The sequence below is a fragment of the Limulus polyphemus genome, unplaced genomic scaffold, assembly GCF_000517525.1.
Source record: "Limulus polyphemus unplaced genomic scaffold, Limulus_polyphemus-2.1.2 Scaffold1922, whole genome shotgun sequence".
NCBI classification, from domain to species: domain Eukaryota; kingdom Metazoa; phylum Arthropoda; class Merostomata; order Xiphosura; family Limulidae; genus Limulus; species Limulus polyphemus.
Genome location: NW_013667532.1, coordinates 153,886 through 168,646, shown reverse-complemented (window position 1 = coordinate 168,646; position 14,761 = coordinate 153,886). Strand labels below are relative to the sequence as shown.

General features: G+C 35.0%; 2 protein-coding genes across 5 annotated transcripts in view; one reads left to right on the top strand and one right to left on the bottom strand.

The window, feature by feature from the left end:
* Positions 1-5,507, top strand: part of LOC106465366 — a 16,926-nt gene extending 11,419 nt beyond the window's left edge. For 2 of the 4 annotated variants that reach the window (XM_022393246.1, XM_022393247.1), the window contains exon 4: positions 252-3,341. In XM_022393246.1, the coding sequence (XP_022248954.1) occupies positions 252-380 (129 nt within the window). In that variant the 3' untranslated portion in view covers positions 381-3,341. Of the gene's footprint in view, positions 1-251; positions 3,342-5,434 lie in introns of those variants that run through there. The other 2 variants (XM_022393248.1, XM_022393249.1) reach the window with 2 other exon arrangements.
* The window catches only part of LOC106465368 (nuclear hormone receptor FTZ-F1-like), a 45,908-nt gene continuing 35,987 nt past the window's right edge, over positions 4,841-14,761 (bottom strand). The window contains exons 3-5 of the mRNA XM_022393245.1: positions 8,975-9,233; positions 7,418-7,518; positions 4,841-6,401 (exon numbers count right to left, since the gene is read on the bottom strand). Coding sequence (XP_022248953.1) covers positions 6,255-6,401; positions 7,418-7,518; positions 8,975-9,233 — 507 coding nt within the window. The 3' untranslated portion in view covers positions 4,841-6,254. The remainder of the gene's footprint in view (positions 6,402-7,417; positions 7,519-8,974; positions 9,234-14,761) is intronic.

The window sequence follows — 14,761 nt, the reverse complement described above, 5'->3', positions numbered from 1 at the left end:
AAAAACAAACAAAGTTATTGAAAACTTAAATAATTGTGAGTAGTTTTCTTGACGTTCTTGTTTCCTAGAGTGGTTGTATAGACTTGTAGTTTTCTCCATCTGTTTTATAACGCAGTTCGTACTTAAGTTTCTTTCATGACAGTTGAGTTAATAACAGTAATGTCATTGTAATGTATCTTTTGCGTTTATTTTACAGGAGTTTCAGCACTCAAGTTATGAATTTAATTGACTTTCTTCATTTTGTTTTTAAGCATGCAAAGATTAACTTGAAGAAGACCCTACTTCTTGCACTAAGGATATCTACAGAGCTGGAAAAACAGTCCAGTGAGTTGCTTGGGGCTATCACTAATGTAATAGGAATGCGTCCTGAAAAACATTAACTTGATGTAAGTAGGAGTGGAAATATCCAGAATTAAAAAAAAAAAAAGTTTTATTTTCAATTTTCTTTCTAACATAACAAAGAACCAATTCTATACGACTGAATATTAATAATGAAGAAAACATTTAAACTGAAAGTTTCTCACGATAATGAGAAGTATTTTTTTTATATCAAACTTTTGTCATTTTTGGGCACAACATAAGCTTCCAGTTGTTCTCACCCTTAAGGCTAAAGATCCTGCTCATATAGAAATATGTAAAGGGAGAAGAAGGAAATCCTTATATGATTTCATTATGAAGAATTGAATTTCACTATGAAGTTTCTAAAACCAACAGACTATTTAGGAGTTATATCCTGTTCTTGAGATGTTTTTATGACAATATTTTTAGGAGTTTCAGAGGTTTTCACAGACTGTATATGTTAACTTTGGTTCACTAAATAAGGGGCAGAAATTATTACATCACTAAACAGTTTTATAATACTGAAACAAGCATTGAATTCCTTATAAAATGTTATGTAAAATTACAATATATTATGAGACAAAAACTTAAATGGTAAAAAAATAAAAACATTCCAGAATGTTCTAAGAGCCTTGGGATGACATATTGAACTTGTTTCTAGCCTTTACGACCAACTTTTCATTATTTCTTATCTTACCTCCCTCTCCTTTATATATTTGTTTTCATATAAAAGATAATATGATGTAAGGCCAACAGTGGTAAGTTGTCCATGTTGATGACAGGCTTCCATCTAACAACTAAGTTCTTCTGTTCAGTTATTAACAGTTTCAATTATATAACCAAGAAATATTATATATATTAATCACTGCCATTCACAACTGCATAGAAAATAACTTAAAATCATTATTTCGTTTTCAAGTTTTAGATATTCAAGAAGCTGCCTTTGATCGGATACTTGAGTCGTGTCTAGGCTAGGTTCACATGTTATTAAATGGCTTCTTTTATAGCAATTCTACCACATAACAAATTATTTAAGCATGACACCACATTCCCGGCAGTCAGACCACACGTTTACCTAGTCTACGGATTATTTGTGGACTTTTTTTTTTTTCCTTGAAGAAATATTATGGCCAGTTTTTTTTAGCTAACATTATTAATCAAGATGTCCTTAAAATAAGGTAGCTGTCCAGGGAAGTTATAAAAAGTTCCTCACTGATTTTTTCAACCTGAAGCATCAGCTAAAGTAATATCCATAATTCTTATCCAGTTGTATCTTTCATTGATACTGAAATTATATTGTATGAAGTCTTTACTTTAATTCCATAGGCTATATGTCTATTTCCATGAAGTTATTCAACAATTCTCGCAGTACCTGATGTTCTTTTTTTTATTTCCTTGTTTTTGTAGAGTTTATTCTCTAAATGTATAAAATAGTTTTCTTTTAGGCTTGGTATAGGTTTCAAACCACATGTCGTGCATAATTTTTTACAAAAAAAAGCTCCATTTTGTGAAATATTTATGTTTTTAGTGCTTCTTGTGACTGGTTAATTAAATGATTAAAAAAAGGCTAGTAACTCGTAAGGTTGAATTAATGCCTTTTCCCATTTTTGAGGCAAGTGTACATTGTAAGCTGCTAGAAAAGCATACCATTCAGGCTTATGTGGGAAAAGTTAAGTAACTTAGCTTAGTTGATGTTTGAATCCCCGTCTATCCTAATTAGCTTAGCTTCCAATGTAATTAGTACCTACATCTCTCTTCAGCCACTTAGCTCATATGATATTTGAACCTGCATTTTATTACCACATTTCTCCTGATCAGCTCAGCACAGCTACCAATTGAACTTACAATTTCTCCTGAGTAGGCCTAGTGGATAGGGCATATGACTCACAATCCCCAGGTTGTGAGTTCTAATTCTGTCACTGAACTTACTGACTCTTTCAGCTGAAGGAGTATTTTAATGTGATGGTAAAGGATAGCCCAAAAGTTGGCAGTGGATGATGATGACTAGCTGCCTTCCCTCTATCTTTGTGTGAAATTTAACAAACTCTGCTAAGCATCTCAGCTTACATGACATTTAAATCTACATTTCTTCTGAGCTGCTTAGCTCATATGGCATTTGAATATATATTTTTCAAAAGCTTAGCTAAAATTATTATAGATTTATTATTTGTTTGTATAAAAGCCAAGATTTTTTAAGCCCAAACGTCTTACTTTGCGGGAGATATGACACAGTTTCACTAGTAGGTTAGTTGGGTGCTATTGAAACAAAATAACACATTACCACCCTTGTGGTGTTCTAGTATGTTCTTTCAGGTGCAGAAAGTGTAACCTTTTCCAATAGAAATGTTTGATGAAAAAAAAAAGGGTATTCTGATGATAAAGCTGCATGAATTTTTACAAATTATGAACAAAAAAAAACGTTTTAATAAACCATGGAACTTTAGTATTTGGATAATTTTCAGTTGCAGTTTGAATTACGTTATTTCACTCCTTTACAGTTTAGGTTTCTTTATTATTATTTCTAAGAAACATTATTATGTTCTTGTAACAATTCTTAGCTTAAGGAAGGTCAGGTTAAATTGAAATATGTTTTGGCAGTTGTATTCACTTCCAGTGGAATAACAGATTGATAAAATACTTTTTTAAATTTCCTTCTCTGCTATGACAACTTTAAAATTTTAAGTTCATACTCTATGTACTTATAAAGTGGAGTCAGTTATTTTAATAAGCATCTTTCTTCCAAGTCTAATAGTGTTGTTAGAAAGAGTGTAGTTTACATCCAATGAATTTATTCTGTGACAAAAAAAAAATCAGTTTAAGAAGATATGTTCCTCATTAAATTTCCTTCTCTGCTATGACAACTTTAAAATTTTAAGTTCATACTCTATGTACTTATAAAGTGGAGTCAGTTATTTTAATAAGCATCTTTCTTCCAAGTCTAATAGTGTTGTTAGAAAGAGTGTAGTTTACATCCAATGAATTTATTCTGTGACAAAAAAAAATCAGTTTAAGAAGATATGTTCCTCATTGACAGCCACTAATCCACACCATTAATAAATAGTGTTTGTATCAACACACTTTCTACATGTAAATGCACAGGGATAAGAATAAATTACTATTATCACATGTCCTAGAGATGCAGATTAAAATTACATTGATATTGTGATATTTTCTCTGCATTATGTTTCAAATTCAGCATTTATACGGTTGTTGCAGGATTAAATGTTACGTCCATATTACGAATTTACCAATCAGCAATTGTGTATTACGTGATAGGGAAGAGCATCATGGGTATCCTGGTAAATCACCGTAATGTAGAAAATATTCAAATGTTATTACAGTTAGTAAAGTAATAAATAAGAAAATTTTAAATTTGGACATTTTGATGTTTTACGTAAAAAATACGAAGGAATCCATTTTTTTTTCTCTCTCCTCGTGAACAAATAAAAAGGCCCCCATTTTTTCAAAGTAGTTGGGACCCACAAGCTCTTATGGTTTTTGTAGTATTGAAATTCTTCAAGTGTAGTATATAGCAGTCGCTGCTCATTAGTTACCGAAGCATAAAATACGAGTTCTTAGCTTGTTGTTGCGTCATGGGAATAGAAACTCAAATCAGACTTTAAGCCTTCTTCACAGTTGTACATACTATGTTAAAAAGATTTGTTTTTGCTCAGTGATATATTTTATGAAATTATTCAACTTGTATCTCAAATAAATAAACATCCCCCTCCCCCTTTTTTTTATATCTCAAAATTTAGTATAAATGTTATTTTTTGTTTAATTGTTAGCTGATTTTATGCCTTGCATTTGTAATTTTAGTCTCTAAAATAAGAGTACACATGGGGGAAAAGCCAGACCTTACAAGTTTAAATAGCATTATATTCACCAGAAGTGAAGTTTTGAGTTTCTGAAGTATCGAAACAGTTAAACCATAGACCAAGGGTTCCCAAATTGGAGGCTATAGGAAAGTATTGGGGAAACCATACTAAATACACAATACTGTTAAGGTACTCACTATCTATAGGACCCAGCACTGCCAGGTCATTAGGGAACCTGACTCGCAATCAATCTGCGGGTCGCGGGTTCGATTCCCCGTCACACCAAACATGCTCGCCCTTTCAACTGTGGGGGCATTATAATTTGACGGTCAATCCCACTATTTGTTGGTAAAAGTGTAGCCCAAGAATTGGTGGTGGGTGGTGATGACTAGCTGCCTTCCCTCTAGTCTTACACTGCTAAATTAGGGACGGCTAGCGCAGATAGCACTCCTGTAGCTTTGCACGAAATTCAAAAACAAACACTATCTATAGATTTATTTGGGGTGGGGGCTCAGTTAGGATACAGAAATGTTCTGGTGGACATTGTGCTGAAAAAGTTTGGGAGCCCATGACCCTTATAATATATGGGTTGCTATCATGGCATATGCTGAATTTTCTATTGTTTTATAACTTGCACATTTACAGAAGGACACAGTAATTCTGAATAGTACTACCATCTGGTATTTTACTTTACTGATCCCGCCATGACAGCTCATTTAACTTGGCGAGTTAGGGCCACTTTGATGTCGTATTAAGCTTGTTTGTATGATGAGGAAAAAAATATGTATGTTTAAACACTAAAAGGTCCGACATTATGTTGTATGAAGAAAGATTAAAGAATTTAATGACTTTTTTTTTTCTAGTCATTATTGTATATTTTTTCATGAATTTTGATATTCCTAAGATGTTAAAACTTGTCTTCAAAATGTCATGGAATTACATACGAGAACCTGGTTTGTTTTAGTTAGTTTTACTCGAATCTGTAATACATTTATTTATTTTTATTCCAATAAAAACCTTGGTGATTAATGTGAATTCATGTTCCTTGCATTTAGCAGTAAACTTGTGACCAATTTGTATACTTTTTAGATAAAACAGTTTAAGATTAAACAAGTCATCATAAACCAGTATAACAAACATATAATTATTTCCACTTTTTGCCAATATTACAATAACGTATGGGTTCATATATATATGTATATCAGCTCGTATCTTCCATAGTTCTGCTATGTACACACATTTATAAAAGTTCTTATTTTTTCTGTCTATCACCACAGAGAAACCCAACACCAATAGCTGAAGAATAACACTGCAGCCTTTCAGACTAATCTCGTAGCTATGGCAAAGAAAGAAGGAATGTATACATATTATGTGCATTTTTAATGCACCATTCATTTAACAACAATGACAAACATATCTTGTCAACAACAACAACAGTATTCTATTCAGTTTGTTTGTGTTCAGAGCAGTGTTTAAAGGTTGCTTGTTCTTGTTATCTGGATTCTGCCTAGATTTGTGGTGTTACAAATTCTCCAGTCCGACTTGCAGGCGAGTGCAGTTTAACTGGATGGTTTTGTTTTTCCCTGAGTTAAATGGAAATTCAATTTTCTAATTAGTTTTTTTTCTTCTTTATTACATCTTGGGCCATTTCTTGATTCAAATTATATAAAACTATTTCCAGCACACAAAAAAATTGGAATATGGCAGTGATTTTTTTTTTCTTCTTCTTCTACACAAATAAGCATATAGAAAAACAGATCACCAAATTGTGTATCGTGACAGTGAAGGTTTATCATATACAACTAGGCCAACAGCAGAGCACAAAACAAGAAACTGGTAAACTTGCATTAAAAGCCTTGTATTTCGAGTGATGTTCACTAGGACCATGTTTCTTTTTTTTTTAAAAAAAAAAACCTTCTGGCATCACAGTTTCTTACACTGGTTGTTTTGCATCCTGTGGTGGGTTTTGTTTTTTTACTTTGACATCAGGTCACTCGGGATGATTTAAACACAAAGATCAGTCATACTTGTCTACATCTGAAGTTGCTAGTACAACAATATGGGTTCGAAACAGAAGATGCTAATATTTAATAAATGTTATTTTTTTCTTGTATGTAACATCTCTGTTAGAAGAGTCTGCGTTGATGCATTACTACTAAGCATCTTGTAGTACAGAAAGTCTTCGCCTTGTGTACTGATGTGCCTTAATTCAGTCATAGTCTGGAGAAGATGACCATACTTGTCCTGCAAGAGAGAGAGAGACGAAATTTAGATACTTGCGTTTCCTTGGTTAACTTTAAATAATCTGCACAGATTTTAGTTAAATTATCATGGAAAGCTAGCTGTACATGTTGGAACTCAAAAACAAACCCTGTCCCCTGCAAAAGGTAGGTCACTAGTAACTAGGTAGAATTGTTTTTAAGTCTTTTTTACTGCATGAAATATAAAAACAAAATCGTTGGTTGTACCTCGCAAAGTTGTCAGATTCTGATGACATCATCTTTCTGGAACTTGAAGAAATCATTTTTGGTGCATCATTACATTCTAGTCACATGGCGGTTTCAGATATATAGTCAGTGATGTAACTACCAATAAGTTATTTGAAACTTGGGCATAAATGGAGAAGATAAGGGTTGAAAGTTCACTAGGAGACAGTTATGTTATGGAGAGAAATATTCTTAATGCAAGTTGTATTTGTTGCGATGAAAAACATTTAAAGACCATAAGGTACATAATAACAGAGAAGCAGAAACTTTACATCATAAACTATTTAGAGATCTTTACTCAAAAACCTGCAGTACGTGACATCTGTTTAGACTTGTTCTTTGCCTCTTACGGAGATTACTCCAATTATTTACATACACAAATTAGATGGATTACGAGATGTGGCAGATGGCCAAATGATTAAAATTAAATGGTTTGTATTGTAAAGAAACGCAAAGATTAGAAGGAGAAAAACATTTATCTTCTGTGATAATTCTGGTAGTCCCCCCCCTACATTTATACTCCCGAATAATAATAATAATTATAAATAATGTTATTATAACAAGTTACTGGTAAGCAGCGAAAGTACATTCAGCTTAATTTAAGTTTACAGACTATATAAATCATCAATAATAAGTACATGAAGTATCAAATCTAATCTTTATCAGTATATTTAAAATAATTAATGAATTAAAGTTCCAGTAGATGGAGCTAGTTGTACACAAACATTTGTTTCGTTGCTTCAAATATATACAATAGAAAGTAGTTGTTTTTACCGGATATTCAGGATAAAATGAAGCGCAGTACTCCAATAAAGCCTGTCTGGTCCCCTCGTGTGCTTCATGAGTCAGCTTGACATTGGTAATTTGTGGGGCTTCTAATGGGGGTGAAAAAATTACATAACAGTAGTGCTACACAAATACATATTTGTTAAAATTAATCAAACTTTCTTTTGAAATCGAGATTTTATCTTAATAACCTACGGTTAGAGTTCGTACGTAAAATATAGGACACACCCAAACTTTCCCTTCTATTATTGAAATCACACAGAATTAAAATACGAAAACCATGACACAAAATTCCCTTGGAAATAATTAATTACTTTTCTTTACCCCCTCCCTTCCTTCTCTCTGACCGAGAGCGGCCCAGTAGTTAACGTACCGGACTGTAAACCCGAGGGTCCCTTTACCCTCCCCCCCAAAAAAAAAATTGCGCTCCGCATTTTAGGGCCGTGGATGCGTTATAAGGGTGACAGTCAAATTCGCTTAGATTAGTCCACGAGTTGGTGGGTAATGTTTACTAACCACCTTCCCCTCTAGGCTATCAGATTAAAATTAGGGACGGTTCGTGCAGATAGTGCACGAGTAAATTTGCGCGAAATTCAACAAGCAACAGAACCTAATTCTTTATTGTTTGTTTTTACTATAAAATCAGAAAATGGTGTTTTTTTTATATAATGCTGTATATGTAATGTGGCGTTTGGCATTTCTTTACTAACGCAGTTTTGATTCGATATTGCCTCACGGTGATCGTGGCCCATGTAATCGGTAAACAATAAACGAGTAACAACATGTTGCCCACTTTCAATTAGTTGGGATCAAACTGTGCTAAATTATAAATAAAATAAAAAATTGTTCTCGTATCATATATATTGTTCCTTAATATTCTTAAACAACCCCCCCCCCCCTCCCAGTGGCACGGTGGTATGTCTGCCGACTTATAACACTAGAAAGCGGGTTTCGATACTCGTGGTGGTCATGGCACAGATAGCCCATTGTTTAGCTTTGTGCTTAACTTCAAACAAAACAAAACACACACAAAAAAAACAACAACTTATTTTTCAAGTAAGTACAACTATAATCTTGTACAACCCTACTTAAAGAACGCGGAACTATCTGGAACCATACCGAGGCCAGAAGAACTGTTGGTTATTTCACTGCACTTAGATTTTGTTGCATAGTAAAAAGTGGCAAGTTTAAAAACACAATAATAAAGACGAGTGTGGTACTTCGTAATGGGTTGGAGTTTAAAAGAGTGTCTCATTACTCGACTCGCAATCTGAGGGTCGCGGGTTCGAATCCCCGTCCCACCAAACATGCTCGCCCTTTCAGCCGTGGGGGCGTTATAATGTAACGGTCAATCCCACTATTCGTTGGTAAAAGAGTAGCCCAAAGAATTGGCGGTGGATGGTGATGACTAGCTGCCTTCCCTCTTGTCTTACGCTGCTAAATTAGGGACGGCTAGCGCGCAGATAGCCCTCGTGTAGCTTTGCGCGAAATTCAAAACAAACAAACGAAATTACAAAAAAAATATCTTTCCAACGTATACCTCACCTGGATCAAGTAATATTAACATTTTGAGGCATATGTAGTCTATGCGATCGAACTTCAGATCCTGGAGTCTAACACTTAATCGATGGAACTGTTCGGATAAAGACCGGAGACCTAATAAAGCCATTTCTAGCAGATCGAATTTCTGTCCGTTTGGTAAGATGGTTTCTTCTTGGAGACAGTTATGGATTCGGTGATACATATGGTCCAGCAGAAGCAGGTCACTCCAAGAGTTCTGAAGAAGTTTCATTTGATCGTCAACCTGCGGGTAGAAAAGTTCGTAGTACATACTCACACAAACAAACCAATAAAAGACGGTAGAATCACACGTGTGAAAATTGTCATACTTTAGATGTCTCTATCTTTAAATAACACGTAAGAAAAAATTAACATTGATATCCCCCCCCCAACTTTTTGTAACAGTAAAACACCTAGTAGTACAGACCCATAGGAACTGGGAATTCGATCGAACCCCCCTAACTTTAAAAAAACAACACTAAGACCACTAGTAGTACAGACTCGTAGGAACTGGGAATTCGAAAGTTCGATCGTACTATCCCCCCCCCCCCAATTTTTTTAAAGCTAAAAGACCTAGTAATACAGACTCGTAGGAACTGGGGATTCGAAGGGTTCCACCGAATCCTTCCATGTGTATCTGTCCTGAACCTAGCTTTAATAAAACGTATCTATTTGTTAATTGCTATACAGGGGTTGTAAAAGATTTGCGGTGTTTTATATAACTTGTTTGATTAAGAAAACTATGTAAGCTGCCATAAGTGTATTGCGTGAGTAAAGTTCCATCCTCGACCCCCCCCCCCCCACACGGTTGTGTAAAGAGGGGTATGCATTCCTCGCCGTCTTATTTTATGTTTAAAAAAAACTGAAATACAGCATAAAAATGCTCCAATTTTGTATGATCGATGAACCCAGGTAGGACATGGCAGTATAAAGTATATCATACATTTGGTGAAAAGTCTAAATATACACACACACACAACAAAAAAAACTGTGCAGGCACGTCTTGATTAATAACCAGAGCACAGAAACCACTTCATGGGTTTCAGCACCAAAATAACAAGAACCTATCATTGTTTTCTGTGGGGGAAGAACATTAGCTTTACTCGCCACGTATTGAGCTTAGTTCCCCCCACAAAATCAGAATTTTGGTGATTTTATTTCTATTATTATTAGCCTAAACTGAACTAAATGTTCATTAATTTATGCTCGACCAGCACCACTTAAGTACGAAGAATGATTACCGAGCTACTTAATTAACGGAATGAACTTAGAAATAGTAAGCGTCCGAAACAGTTAAAACAAGAACCAACCAAATTAAAGAATCTGCCTTGTCCCACTGACCTACTTTTATGGCGATAATAAACGAAACAGCGAAAGTGTTTCGTGCACTCTCCGCTTGGCTAGTCGCCACCCCTGGGGATTTTTCCTAGATTCCTTCCCCCCTCCAATAACTCAGTGAGTCAGATGACCGCACCCATGCAGACGAAATAACCATTTACCAACAAGCGCACTAGCTGGATCTTACTACACGTTATTTGCCAGAAAAATATACCTGTTGGTTTTAGGGTGTGTTTTTTACTTCAGATCAGCGAGTTGAAAATGTTAATAAGAGATATTAAAACAACTTGTTTGCAGATTATTCAAATCAGCCATGCGGATGATAATGATACTGAGAAATATCGAATCATAGCGCAACAAAAACAGATAAATGTTCCTTAAAAAAATGCAGTGAAAAAAAAAATTAAACGAAAATATAAAGAACGTTTATTTGAGTAATGACAGTTTGTATGAATTAATAAAGTATCGCAAGTTTAACGTATGGGGGTGGGGCACCCCTAGTGGCTCAGCAGTAAGTCTGAGAACTTATAACGATAAAAATCGGGTTTCGATACATGCAGTGGACAGATAGTTCATTGGGTAGCTTTGCGCTTAACAACAGCGGCAAGTTTACTGACGTACAACGATAAAATATGGGGTTCGATTCCTCGCGATGTACACAACAGATAGCCTAATGTTGCTTCGCTTTAAAACAAACAATGTATAGGGCCTCCTTGCCCTATAAATAAAAAAAAATAAACAATTTAATGATAAATCAACTTTTATACAGAACCAATCCGTGAATATAACAGGTTAGTTTTATCCAGTTGAAACACAACTATAAAATGGTACATCATGGCTGAACACAGAGAGTGTAGTTGTGAAACACGCAAGTCTTTTTCTCTATTTTTCCCATAGATCGAGATCAAACAATTAACTGGTAGCCAACTGAAAACAAAGTTCACCATATAGTACATTCACAATAACTACGGTAATATCGGTAGAGGGCGCCTTTGAATGATAGAACGTCTAAAGTCTTAATTTCGCCCGTTTTAAATTACTGTTTGGAAACACTTGCTATATTATAAGTACATTTGGTGATAGGTAATTGAATATTCTTTGTGTATTTTTTTTAATCGGAATTTTATGAAATCGACAAAGGACAACAAAACCCGTGATAGAAATTTCTAGCTTTCATATTACGCTTCACACCGAGCTATAATTTAAAATTTAATAGCTAGGCATACTCCAACATATAATATGTACAGATAAAGAATAACTTGTTTTTTAGGTTCTTTGCGTGTTTTTATATTATTATTATTCAAAGTTAGCTGCTCTAAACGCGCGTGGAATTTTTGCAACCTGTACACCGTGTATACGGCACACTCTCATTCAACTGCCAGAGACTGACCGTACCCTATACGGCGAATTCTGTCTATGGTCCTGTACGATTGTAATCGTAAGAAGATTCTAGAAAAATGAGGATAGAGGATTTTGTGGCTTGTTTGTACCAGTGAACTTAAAAACATTGATTGACTAAACCGGTAATAATATTACTTTTAAGGGCAACATGGGACATGTTGGTTCACCTTTGGTTTTTATTCCTATTCATACTGGGTACAGGATTTCACACAATTAGTTAATAAAAAATATTTCAGTAGTGCACCTTTACACGCTTTTCTATTTTTAAGTTGTTGTTTTTCAGGATTGTACATCTATAGACGTAAAATAGTACAGTGCGTTCGTGGGAAGCACTTTAAACTTCTTTGAACTATGTAAAAATTAAATTATGTGTAGGGAAGTACAAGTGATGTCAACAAGTGTGTAGGGGGTGGGGTGGAACGTAGGTGGTACCATGCATTGCAAAGGGAGAGGAAATTAGGAAATGGATCTGTCATCCCTCAGAGCCCCATCTTAGACATTAGTGTTTATGTGTAACGGTTTTGTACGTGCATTTCTTAAGTGTCTATAAACAAATTAAGAAATGTTCAGTTTTAATACTTGTTCCCGATACCCAAGTTTTGAAAGCATCGCTAGATCTGGTGTCTCTTAACTAGATAAGTTTATCGGTTTGCCATTTGTGATCAGACCATTCGACTCGAAGTGCCTTTTGCACTAGATGTTTAGTTGGTTTAACCTCGCAGCCATGGAGACGCCTCGCACGGCCATCAGATTCGTTCAGAACTCTACGTACACCTAAACTCATGCGTGAGCAGTCTAGACAGGTCACTTAACTGTTTTAGTTACCTTAAATACACAGAATTACATTTATAAACTTTGTGCATTCAAGTGCAAAATACCACCACCACCACCACAACAACAACAACAAAAAACGTTTCGTGCTCGAAGCACAAGTTTTCTCCCTGATTTAACAATTAAAAGGAAATCCGTATCATTTAAACATTGCGAAGGTTGCTGATTTTGTATAACTTAGTTTCGTACAGGTACGAGAGTTTCAAAACGAAACTTTAATTGGGATATTTCTTAAATGTGTTCAGCGGTGAAAGTATAATAACTGGTTATATGATAGTTTTGGAAAATATTATATGTACATGGACCCCCCCCCCCTCAACTAAAAAAAAAAGAAAGAACAAAGTTGTTGGTAGAAAACTATTCTGTAATAGGTAACAGAGCGTATGCCCACGACAAGCTAAAAATTCCAGTTTCGAGCTATATCCTTGGAAACCAGCTGGATCAATACTATGTAATGCTAACCTTTTTATCTCTTTTTAGATGAGAAAATTGTTTCCTACTCAAAGTTCACATTTACGAAATAAAACTTGCTTAAAACACGAAGTATAAAATGTGTAATTTATTGTATTTAATATACTTATCCATGTTTCCAAAGACATTTTTAATACGTTATCTTTCTCCTTGGGTGTAACCGATTCTTTTATAAGCTTCACTTATCAGAAAGCAGATATGAGACTTCTAAAAGTTTACATATGATTAAATTCTCGCTAGTTCTAAAAAGATCAAAATCGGGGTACTTTTCTCACTTTTGAAAAGCTAACCCAGTTCTCAGAACAGTCCTAAACTCACGAATATACGAGATCATGACAGTCAGTTAATTTGATAATCCGTAAGTTGGTGGCGATCAAATCATCTGACCTGGTTCTTTACACGGACGGAGCCAGAACTAAACGTATCTATAATATGTAAGTAACAATGTAGCGATACGTAAAGTTATAATACGCTTTATACAAGGGTCATTTATTCAAGATTTTTTTTTGTTTTTTTAAGAATACAGAAGTTTTAAAACAAATCGTTATCTAGGGTCCGTTGTCACGTAACGGTTTCTCTAAATAAAATGGACAACATGAACGATTAAGGTTAAACGTGTGATTCTAGCCCCAAAACACACACACACACTTTTTCCTCTAACCTATAAACAATTACGTAACATACACGCACAGTTAAACAGTCAAGATATTTCCTTTAGCTAGAATAGTACGTAATTTTAAGCTTCAGTGAATTAGTAGGCAGAAAGTAATGACACACATGGTGCAAATATAAAAATGTTTAGTAAAAGTGTAAAGAACACAAGCTTCGAAACATAACCGCTAAAGATACACACAATATAATAACTTTTAAGTTAAAAAAAGCATTTAGATTTTAGTTAATTATCAGAGTATTTAGATGGAAGAACCCATTTAAACACAAATGGTAGTAAAAAATAAAAACAATGCCGGGTACCAAATAGAAGCTGACCCTCCACCTTTATTTAGAGCTCAGAACCAAATCAAAAAGCTGCCATCCCCCCACCTTTTAGTGCTCGGTAACAATCAAAACGATGTTCCCCTACCTTTGTTTAGTGCTCGACACTAATCCAGAAGCTGACTCAAACCTATGTTTAATGGCCGGTAACATCAGGATACGGACCCTGACCTTTGTTTATTTTATTTATTATTTTTTTATTTTTTTTTGCACGACTGTTTATGATATTTGATCTGCGCAGACGTAGCATTTGCGACCGCAATTGTTGGTAATCGTAGGGTTATCACTTTGGTTTGTTTGTTTTGAATTTCGCGCAAAGCTACACGAGGGCTATCTGCGCTAGCCGTCCCTAATTTAGCAGTGAGAGACTAGAGGGAAGGCAGCTAGTCATCACCACCCACCGCCAACTCTTGGGCTACTCTTTTTACCAACGAATAGTGGGATTGACCGTCACATTATAACGCCCCCCACGGCTGAAAGGGCGAGCATGTTTGGTGGGACGGGGATTCGAACCCTGTCACTTTGGAAGGCATATCTGTTGGATTTCACTCAAGTGTACATGTTGCCACCATTAAAATGTGCAATGATAAGTATTTACGATTTATTTTAACACATGGGCGTACGATAAACCTTTACATACACGAAACCTCTGAATGACGAAAAACTGTGCGTAAACTACTTGTCAGTTATAAAGTTTTGGCATTGTTCGGAAATCCCTCTAAAATTGTTTATTAACTG